Source organism: Sinocyclocheilus anshuiensis, unplaced genomic scaffold (genome assembly GCF_001515605.1).
Source record: "Sinocyclocheilus anshuiensis isolate Anshui unplaced genomic scaffold, SAMN03320099.WGS_v1.1 scaffold162, whole genome shotgun sequence".
Classification (NCBI taxonomy): domain Eukaryota; kingdom Metazoa; phylum Chordata; class Actinopteri; order Cypriniformes; family Cyprinidae; genus Sinocyclocheilus; species Sinocyclocheilus anshuiensis.
In genome coordinates, this window is record NW_015542351.1 from 76,196 (window position 1) to 87,813 (window position 11,618).

Below are 11,618 nucleotides of genomic sequence, written 5' to 3' on the forward strand. Positions count from 1 at the left end.
GACTTTTCCGGAAAGTTCACTTTGAAAAGTTGTTTCAAACTCCCGAAATGAACTCCAAACGAACGTTTTGGCCTGATGTTGTTTGAAATGACGGCACACTACACTTAATTTCGTTTGAAGTATAATGGGGACTTAAAGCGCCAGTGCTTCCTGCATGAAACAACATACACAGCACAAGCCGTGATGTCCGATTCACCAACAAATGACTTATATGAGCTGATCTTTTTAATGAGATTCACAAACCTGCTTGTGAATTAGCAACCTGAATCAGACTCGCTCAGTCAGCAAATGGTTACTGAGTTATCGGCGGACTACCCTACTGAACTCTGATTCATTTTGGTTATGTCTGATTTAAAGTGGGAACCGTTGCTGAGATTTATACTTTAGGCTTCTGAGACTTCAGTCTCTTTACTGACTGGTTGTGTATACTAGAAATACAGTGTTTTATTGTAATAAATTAATAACAGCATTCCAATCAATCAATCAATCAATCAAGAAATCAATTGATCTGATATAATATAATATTTAATATAAAATACTATACTAATATTTAATATTTAACATGGGTTATGCCTCAATGTTTATATTTCTAGATAAACTAGCCTCAAAAGAAAGTAGTAATCAGACATAATCAAATACAATATAATACAAAATATAGACACATGGGTTATGTATCGTGTGTTTATGTTTCTAAATAAACCAGACTTTGAAGGGAAGTAGGAGGAAACATAATATTATATAATATTCACAAAAATTAATATAATCAAATATAATATTTAACATGAGTTAGATGTCAATGTTTGTTTCTAAATAAACTAGACTCTAAAGGAAACTAGGAGGAAACGTAATATGTTATATAATATTCACATAATATCAAATTTAATATAATATTTAACTTGGGTTATGCGCCAGTGTTCATATTTCTAAAACTAGACTCTAAAGGAAAGTAGGAGGAAATGTTATATAATAGTCACATAATATAATCAAATATAATACTTAACATGGGTTATGCATCAATGTTTATGTTTCTAAATAAACTAGACTCCAAAGAAAAGAGGAAACTTATTACATAATATTCACATGAAATATAATATATTATACAAACAAACCACAAGACCAACCCTCTTTGTAAAAATCAAGTAAGTGTGTATATAAAGCTGAAGTTAAAATATTTGCCTACATGGTAACAAGCTAGAAGTAATTCTTATCAGGGAGCAAAAGAAGCAACTTCTCCTGCGAGAACTTCTTTTGTCTTTGGCTTGCCATGTTCGAAATGTGGAAGAATTAATTGGATCCTCGAGGCAATTTTCCTGACTCTTTTCACCCCTTATGTCAGTGATACCGAGTAACAACAGTGATGGCATATCTGGATGGATGGTGGTTTGGTTGAACATGTAATTGGGGTGTCATTAGTTAATTAGGAGTTGCTTTGTGTTTTATCCCTGCAGCCAAAAATATGTCACAATTATACATCACGGTGACCACGTCTAGACTTGAAAAGACCATCATTCCACACCTGCACCGATAGATAAGAGCCTTCCAATAAATCTTTCAAGATATGGCCTAGTTGCCATATAAGCCTCCTCCTCATCATCGTCTGGTTCATTAAGCGTAAGCGAGGTCCACTGTCAGAAGAGAAATAATTACAAGTGACAGGAGCATATTGAGCCCAACCAGAACTCATTTCGCTCCAAAAAAAGGGAATTGCTCTCTTTTCAAAGGAAACAAGTACAGCCATAAAATATAATGCGGTTACATTTTGTGTGACAGCATTCAAAAATAGACATGATGGCAGAACGATGAGAAAGGACATTTTAATGAAGTTATATCAATTGTCTCCCAGCCGCAGGCTTCAGCGTACTCTGAAAAATAGAGCAGTAACAATCTGCCCGGCGTGAGGAAACCTTCATCTTGAGCTTCTGAAGATTTGCGTCGATAACTGACAACACCTCAGCACCTCAATTCCTTTGTGCGCACTTGCCGTTCACATCGTAAGCAACGTGGAAAGCTGCCGGTTTCAGATGACACATCTTTTGTCATTGAGAAGTTGTGGTTTTGTGTACTGATGAGGAGAAGAGACAATGCCGGTACTGGAAATCTCATATTTACTATGTGTTCCAGAAAACAGGCTGTTTCCAGCTCACATGGTGACAAACCCATTGTTTCATGAAGTATGATGCAAGTCTGTTTATACACATTTCTGTGCAGAAAGGAGGCCAAATCTATCTGCATATACAGTTTCGATTTTTTTCCAAATACGTCTCTCAAAATAGCAATGCATATTTTATGCCTCAGCAGCCTTCGTTTCGCAAGGGTTCATTACTGCTGGAGCTGCTCGGAGGTGTTTTGGAGAAGACTTTGGTTCGTCTCTCTTCCCTATCAGCCCGGGTCCAGTTGCTCAGTCCTGTGAGCTTTGACTCCATCATCTCTCTGGAGTTCTTCAAACATCATCTCACATCATGAGGGTGCAGCGATTCCTATCAACTTCAGTCCTTTTCTCTTAACCTCTTCCTTCCTATCTCAGTCCCTTAGGTATCTTTTTACACATTAAAAATGTTGGGGTGTTTACCTAGAAAGTTAAAAGCCTTATTTTCTGTCAAAATACCATAAGTTTTTATAAAAAAGGTGATGTGATGGTAATATGGTATAATATGATTAGATTTTTTTTCGTCTGCCATGATATGTAGTCGTACGTAAGATGAATTGTATTTTCTTATTTGATGACAGTTGCGTCTACTTTCCAGTTTTCATTAACAACTGAACTCCAGTTACTATGGTATGTTTTGCTTAAATTATAGTTACCATGGTGATGGTACATTTTTGTAAGGGTTGTCGATGTATGGCAAACATTCACTCTTATCCCTATAAAGCCTACTGGATCATATTTGAAACACAAAGGCCTCAGACTGATCAACAACTTTGCCGAAAAGCCTGTTGCTCACAGTCTACTGCATGCCTTCTATCGTCTGATTGATAGTTTATACTTATGTTCACCTTCAGGTCATGACGTGAAGTTTTTAATAAAGTAAATGTAAGAATAATATTTATATTGTTCTAAATATTTTAAGATGAATATTTACTGGACTGAATCAAATTTAATAGATTATGCATACATTATTTTAATCATTTATTTTGAAAATCATGTTAAAATGTGAGTAGCCTATCAAATGTGATATATCAGGCTTCTGATAAAAATGTATTGTATTGCATTGCATTATATGCTTTGACATAAAACACAATAACTCTATCTATAATACAACTATTAAAACAATAAAAAACTACAGAGCTTTAATTTTAAAACAGAAGCATCTTACTAAGACATATTATTGGGAGATATCAAGTGACAACTGATATTTATATGTATTGTCTGTAATGCTGTTATGAAGATCTCGTTGATTTACATTTTTGGCCATATAAATATCAGCACTATAAAACAGGTGTTTTTCCTAAAGTGTATGTACCCATATTCTCCTATATCACATTATATGGGCCATAAAAACCTGATGTAGCCTACCAAATATGATACTCAACAAAAACACATGCAATTTTACAACATGCAAGATGTTTTATAAAGGTTTAACAAACTCTTCCATTTCAAAAAAATGTTTCTGACTATTATCTCATATGTCAGGCTTTACAGGGTAAAGAAAATATAATAAACCTGTTTAGCAAATGTTAGAAAAAACAGGTTAAAGCACAGTAGCTTAAATGATCATGTTGATAATTAAAACACGCACGTAACAAATTCTATCATTGCAAAACATCATACATTCTCTTATAGGCTGGAGTCAGCATTTCAAGTAATACCGCATATCCAATTTAACAGGAAAACAGGATTATAATTGTTTCCTCACTTGTAACGTTATTACTGTGATTCGACCGTAGGCCGCTCTAATATTCAGTAAAACCACCGTGTAAAACATTGCTTTTATACAAGTTCAGTAAACAAACCATTAATACTTAGTAGTACTTCACATTTTTAGACCCAATATTTCGCCAGTTACCTGCACCGTTTTTGCTCAGCCAACGAAAACACACCTCCAACCGACAGAGCAGGAGAAACTTCACGCGTCTTCAGCAACACACAGAAGAGTTTCGCTCCCGAATGAATCATGTTCCTGAACGAATCGATCGGGTGAACGATTCACTTTATAACCCGCGCGCACCAGAGACCCGTGGACATTATGGAGTGCACTCGTTCAACCCCATACCTAACTGTTAAATAGTTAATTTATGCTAAGATATTTCTTTATTTAGTAGTTATGACTCGTGGCAGTTTAAGCAAGATTTTAAAACTAACAAACAATAGGCCAACATAAGTCACGTTTGGAATTTTAGAATAAAAGGCTTTTTAATTTATGGGAATAAAAAGTTAATAATTGAGACTTCTACATTTTGTTATACAATACACCTAGTCATACCTAAAATAAAATGCATACGTGAAAATGTATGCAAGTAAAGCTTTATTTAGCCTATATAGCACCTTTTAAAAACAGTGTTTACAAAGTGCTTTATGTAACATATTTCTGCATTTTAAGTAAGTAGCCTAGTCTGTTACAGCTACTGCTATGAAAAAACTAAAAATAAACAACAAAAAAACCCCCCCATTGATTAACATTACAATCTAGAAGAATTTAATCTCACATTTTGGCCATAGTAATACCAGCATCTGCACCAAATAGCATATTTTGCGGAGTCTGTGCCTGTGAACAAAACTGATGTTTTTTTTCCTGGAGTCATAAAATGTGAGCCATAAAAGCTTGATATTTCAACAATGACAGTGGTTCTTAATCACAAACCACCAACACTTATACAAACTTATGCATTTTTTTTTAAATATATATTTTGTATTTTTGCATTCTTTTAAAAAAGAAAAAATCAGACTATCATTTCATATGTCATGCATTACAAGGTTAAAGACAACTATTTTTTTTATCTAATTCATGCACATAAACTTACATCATTGTGGGAGTCTCAGTCCTTACTAGCAAATAAGAATAAATTGTTATCAGCGTATGCTTATCTCTTTAGAGTACAAACTGAAGAGCTCTGCCTTATGAAGTGCAAGCCCACCATCTAGTGGTAAAACATCAGTAATAGTACCAGCCACAATCCTACTGTTTTCAATCTCCAAACATCTGCCATTAGTGCGGATCTAGTAAAGCATGATTTAATATTTCATTAATTTATTCAAACAGCAATTAAAGTAGAAAAATAAAATGCAAGCAAGTGCATGCATGGTTTTAAGACGTTTATTTAAAAAATAAAATAGAAAAAAAATTACATAAAAATATTGAAGGAAAACAAAAACCATTCCTCCGTCTGACCTCTTGGATGCTGGGTGGCCACACTGAGGGCTTTCAGTGTAAGGATTGACAAGGAGTGCTTTTGGCCACTGCGACATATCAGACGTCAGCAAAAAAAAGGGTTACATTTAAAATCCATCACTGAGATTCAATGAGGAGTGTCACACTGTATCAAGCAAGTACATCACCACAAATGTCAAACCATTACAGAGTGAAACACTTCCATCTTTCTAACACACCTTCACAGATTCACTCGGGAAAAACAGTGAGCCATTTTCATTCAGATAAATCACCGATAAAGTAGGTCCTTATGTGAACCGAAGGAGGGGGAGTGTTGCCTCAATGTCTGACCCATTTTGCACAAGATGCTGGTTCTATCCAAAGCAGAAACTGCTATTAGTTACATTTGCCCTATCGCATTGATAGGCAGGCGAGTCAAGAGTTGCAAGGACAATCCGTAGTCTCCGTATCAGATACGATTTTGTAAAATGCGTCATGTAAGTTTGTGGCAATCAAAGCCATTCCATACAGACCGCAAGACATGGTTGTAGTGTTGTAACAGCAGTAAAATAGTCCGGTTGATCTCCAGGAGGAAATATTTACTCCGACAAGACGTCTGGCTGCTCTTCCTCCATTAAAACAGACTGAACTTGCATACAGGAACTGTTCACGTGTACCTTGATGCCTCGCTCTGAGGCCTGGGTCTGTTAACGGTCACTCCGGTTGAGTTTTTCCACAAGATTTACAAGCAAACGGTCGTCGTGAGGGACACAGGAAGAGAGATTTTCAAAACTCCACTTGCATAGTAACAATAACCTGTATGCCTGTGATGTTCCGAGCAACAGCAATACAGTTTTAGTGTGCCATATACAAACAGACCCCCCCCCCCCCCAATAGGTAATTACCAAAAAGGCATATATTAGCGCAAGTACCTGGCAATAAATGCATGTCAAGATTCCAGAATGGAATCAAAATAAATTCCCCTTTCTCCACTAATCCGATTCGGGTGCCCGTTCAGAAGTCGAAAAGGTCCGATTAGGGCACCTTGCATAAAGCTGCACTGATCTGGAGTCTGCTCGCACGTTCATTAGAGCTTCTCTAAAATAATTCACGTCTCACACTTAGCTAGAGTGATTTAAAAAGGACACACACACACACACACACACACACACACACACACACACACAAATGAAAGCGCGTACAGGCTAAGAGCTTGAGCGTTTTTCGATGTCTATCGGTTCTCAATCTGTTAAATCCAAGTCCTAAAGCCTTAATGTCACACAACTACAACCTTAAAGACGAACAAACGAACGAATGAGACGAATAAAAGCAACAGAGGAGTCTCTGAAGCTCAACACAAAGTGGGAAATGGCGGCACCTGTAGGCAAGATCGACACTGGTCGCTTTAACTCGCTCTCGTCCAGGTGCAATTTATGCCGAGAAAAGGGGAAGAGGGAATATAAATTCTCAAAAACAGTTTTAAAACAGATTTGAGCCTGTCTGACAGGATCTGTAAACGATGAACAAAATTAAAAACAGTACAAAAATAAAAACATTTTTACAAAAACAAACAAAATGCTGGACACAGAAAAGAAAGAAGGAAACAAAACCAAAAAATTAAATGTTTCCAGAGTGAGCAAAAATACAGAAATGAAGTTATTGCACAAAAAAAAAAAAAAGTAAAGGTTGCGTGATGTGTACAGTCAATACAGTGGGGAGCTCTGGAGGCATCTCGAGTGCAGGATTCGAAGCCAGCGTTACACAAACATACACCCCGATACAACAAACAAACACTTGAAATCCACTGAATCCAGTTCATCCCACATGTGAAAGGTGTCACGTTTAGAACGAAATGTGTAGACAGGAAAACAAAAGAGCATGAAACACACACACAAACATACACAAAAAGGAACGTTTCACCTGTCAACCAGGAAGTTGTGGAGTAGACGACCAAAAAAAACAGTTCCTGTTCTTGAAGCTTCCTCAGGAAGATTGCACAGGTCAAAAAACAAAACAAAAAAACATACGAGTCTACATATACATGCACAGATTCAGTGGCAGACTGAACTACTTAGCACCGCCATCACAACTACTGAACGAGGAGCTGGGTTGCAAACGCTGGTCTCTCTGTGCTCACACCATCAGTAGGAGGGCTCAATGAGTTCTCATCAGGAAGCGAGGAGTGGAGAGGGAGCTTCCGGAGGGGAGGCGCGAGGTCTTTATCTGCTGACGCTGGCCTGCAGACTGTCCCTCTTCCTGCGGCGCCAGGTGTGGCGGTTGTATTGGATGTGGCCTCGGTTGGAAAGGACAGGACTGTGCACCACGGCGGGATTGTGGAAGCCCTTCAGAGGGAACTTGGGACCTGTCTGCAGGAGATAAGACAAGATAGGGCAAATTAGGACGATGCTAGCAACTGAAAAAAAAAAAAAGCTCAGCATACACAGAAACTGGATTTTAAATATATAAAATTTAGAACAAATGCATATTCAAAAGTATGGGGAAAGTACTTATTTTGGAAAGTAATAATTATTTTTATTCAGCAAGGACACATTAAACGGACCAAAAGTGACAGTAAAGAGATTTATAATGTTACAAAAGATTTCTATTTTAACGAATGCTGGTCTTTTGAACTTCTATTCAAAGAACCCTGGGAGAAAAACAAAACAAAAAAACAAACATTGTTTCCACAACAATATTAAGCAGCACAACTGTTTCCAACACTGATAAGAAATATTTCTTGAGCAGCAAATTAGCATTTTAAAATACATTCAAAAAGATGTTAATTATTTCTAAATATTTTATACATTGCATTACACAATATTACTGTTCTACTGTATATTTGATCAAATAAATGCTTCCTTGATGAGCATAAGAAATGAAAATGTTTCATAAAAAAAAATCAATATATATGTATATATCAATTGTAGTATTTAATTTTGAACAGTAGCGTATATAAAAACAATATTAAAAAGACATTTTCTTAATTTTGACATGCAGTAAAAGCAAAAAGTCAGTTAGCTTGATGTTTTAAAAAGGATCACCAGTAGGCCACAAGAGACTACAAAAGGGTCCATGGAAAACTGCAATAACTAAATAAAGAAAGAAAAAGAAATAATAAATAAAAAAATTAAAAATAAAAAAAAGGCGGCAACACAAAAAAACAGTCATCTTTATCTTTTTCAACTTAAGTTTCTTTTCCCTAGTATTTTTCTATTATTGATACGTGGGCAGAGCAAGTTATTTAGTTCATGACTCTGATTTGACGTAGTTGGGCATTACATTTCTTTCCCTTAATTAAAAGTATAGTTCACCCTAAAATTAAAATTCTGTCATCATTTACTCACCATAATGTTTCTCCAAACCTGTATGACTGTCTATCTTCTGTGGGACACAAAAGATGATAGTTTCAGAACCCATTGACTTCCTCTGTATGGTCAAAAAATATAATGGAAGTCAATGGGAACTGAATGTTTGGTCACCAAAATTTTTCAGAAGTCAGTCAGTCAAACAGGTTTCAAATGACATGAGGGTGAGTTAATGGTGACAAATTTAATTCTGGAGTGGACCGTCCCTTTAATTTGTCATTAAACTAGTCGTCTTGAAGGAGGAGGGAAAGTTGGACTCAGTGTCAAGATACACACAGCATGTAGAGGAGAGCACACGCGGGACACTGCCTACCTTGGGATGGTGGTGGGGAATGGGCAGAGGGCTGGGGGGAAATGGGGGGACTGCAGGGGGGAGCATGTGGAGGTATGGGGGTAGTCCATTTGCCATACACACCTGTCTGCCAGGTAGAGCGTGGAGAGAAAGATTGCCTGGGATTGACACTCTCGCCTGGAGAAACACAAACAGGGTGGACGTTTCCCAACCATCAAAACATCATCATCATCATAGTTAGCTACCAACCAAAACAGCCCCTCACCTGGGTGGCCGGAGGCATGGCGAGTGCTGCCGCGATGCTGGCTTTGCCCGTGCCCATCTGAAGCACTGGTGGCAGGGGACCCGGTGCCAGGGTCTGAAGAGGGATGTGGGCTACAGGTGGAGCGACATACGGTGTGGAGTCAGAGTCCTGAAGGAGCAGAAGTCAAATATGTGAGAGGGAAAGACAATCTAAGGAATAATAAACCTGTAAAAGCCTGACATATGAAATAGTCAGAAAAAAAAATATATATATATTTTTTTTAATTATTATTATTATTTTTAATTGAGCAGTGTATTGAACCTCTACACACAATCTTAAAATTACATGATTTTTATATTTTGAGTATCATTTTTGATACATCAGGCTTTTATGGTTTCATACAAAAATATGCAGTTTGGTGCAGTTGCTGATATTAATATGGGCAAAAGATGAAATTCTGATAGCTTGTAATGCAAATCAATGAGATCTTTATAACAGCATAACAGACTACTCACATAAAATACATATGTGACCCTTCACCACAAAACCAGTCATAAGGGTAAATTTTTCAAAATTGAGATTTATACACGATGCTTACGATATCACTGCCTGACAGCGAGGATGCAGAAGAAGCGGAGGAGTGCTGTTGAGGGCTGGAGAGGGACATGGGAGAGTCTGCGCTGTGAGGGGACACCGAGTCCCTCTGCTGCTGGTCCTCCACACCTACACCCAGCAGTGTGCCTGTCTCCACCTGCTCCACTGAGTCTTTATGAGACGGACCTGCATGCAGAAGACACCAAAAACATCAGCCATACATACAAGTTACGCCAAATCAGAGCAGGTTACATCTGAAAGATGGCTGAAACTGGTGGATTCTGTCAAAGCAGACTGAGGACTTCCATAGCCACTTTTCAAAAGGTCACATACGCCATTTCCAAACTAATCTACCAAGCGTCAGTTTGATAAAACACATTAATCACAGTCAAAGTCATGAATAAGATGTGTGAAAGGGATAAAATGCTGTTGAGGAGGACACTTGCTCACTTCAAGGGCACCTACAAAGTTACGCTTCATCAGAACGCATTTCAAATCCAATCATATCAATACACTGCAAGGACAAAATGCAAGGGTTTGCCAAAGTGACCAGGGCTTGAATTTTGGCGTGGGATTGTGCATAATTCTACTGATTCCCGCAGTTTCCGTGCTTGTAACGTGGGAAATTCACGCAAATCTTTCAGGGTGAAAGACGCTCGGGACAGATGACGGAATGTATCGTTTGCACGTGCTTTTGAGTCTGATGCAATTTCAAGTTTTCCTTTCTCTTTGGAGTGTTACAAGCTGTTCGTGAATAGATAAGATCCCTAAAGTTGCAAAGACTAAAGTCTCAAACCCAAAGAGATATTCTTTATAAAAGTTAAGACTCGTCCACGCCCTCCTAAAACGCCTCGTTTAAACACGCCCCCACCTTTACGTCACTGTGTGGGACGATTTGCATAACACCGCCCAAATGTTCACGCAAAGAAAGAATTTTACTGTTATACCTACCTGAAAAACTTAAATACAATAACAAGATAAAACTAAAATGAACTGTGCTTGTGCCATTGCTTGTCATTTATATATTCTTATTTTATTACTGACTGTTTACTTTCCTTTTTAGTTAAAATAAATTCAATTCAGAGTTTGAAATCAAAGTTCTTTTTAAGTATCTTCCTCACAATATAAATATGAATCAACAACATTATAAATTGTAAAACACAAATACACTGGGTGACGAAACATTTAGGTTGGATGATTGTAGTTTAAAAATGTCTAAAAAAATATACCCTAACTCCCCCCTCAAATTAAAAAAAGTCGAATAAAGTCTTAAAACTAGAGCCCGACCGATATATCGTTTTGCCGATATTATCGGCCGATATGAGCCTGTTGCTGATATATCGGTATCGGCGAATATGTCGTCGATATGAAATTTCTTTTACAGAACATATAACGCAGATAAAATGCTTGAAATGGTGTAATTACTTAGTTTGTCCAGCAGAGCGCGCTCTATTGTTTGCTACTGGCAACCTGGATGAAACGCTTTTGAAGCTTAAGTCTATGGAAAACCATTGAAACTTTGAACGGCCATATCTCCGTAAAGGCACGGCGAATCTGCACCAAATTCGGGGGATCCCTTCAGCTCGAGGAACCCTCTCGAACGCGAATCGAGTTTACGTCTAGAGGCCCGCTTTCGAATGAGACCACCCCCGCGTGGATAGCCCCCGGGGTTCGGGAGTTACGGGTGGTTAAATGCGCGGTCCAGCGCCGACCGATCAAGCGATCCCGGGGTGCTACCGACGCGTGGAGGGTGGCGATTGAGAGGGCTCCTCGAGCTGAAGGGATCCCCCGAATTTGGTGGAGATCCGCCGGCGCAT

The 11,618-nt window shown here is 38.0% G+C and overlaps 1 protein-coding gene across 2 annotated transcripts in view; it reads right to left on the reverse strand.

Annotated features, from left to right (window-relative positions):
* Nucleotides 1-6,936: 6,936 nt before the first annotated feature.
* The window catches only part of LOC107691498 (non-canonical poly(A) RNA polymerase PAPD7-like), a 24,026-nt gene continuing 19,344 nt past the window's right edge, over nt 6,937-11,618 (reverse strand). Inside the window, exons 10-13 of one of the 2 annotated variants that reach the window (XM_016490113.1) lie at nt 9,806-9,987; nt 9,229-9,375; nt 9,087-9,140; nt 6,937-7,672 (exon numbers count right to left, since the gene is read on the reverse strand). In XM_016490113.1, the coding sequence (XP_016345599.1) occupies nt 7,526-7,672; nt 9,087-9,140; nt 9,229-9,375; nt 9,806-9,987 (530 nt within the window). In that variant the 3' untranslated portion in view covers nt 6,937-7,525. Of the gene's footprint in view, nt 7,673-8,984; nt 9,141-9,228; nt 9,376-9,805; nt 9,988-11,618 lie in introns of both variants that reach the window. The other variant, XM_016490112.1, reaches the window with a different exon arrangement.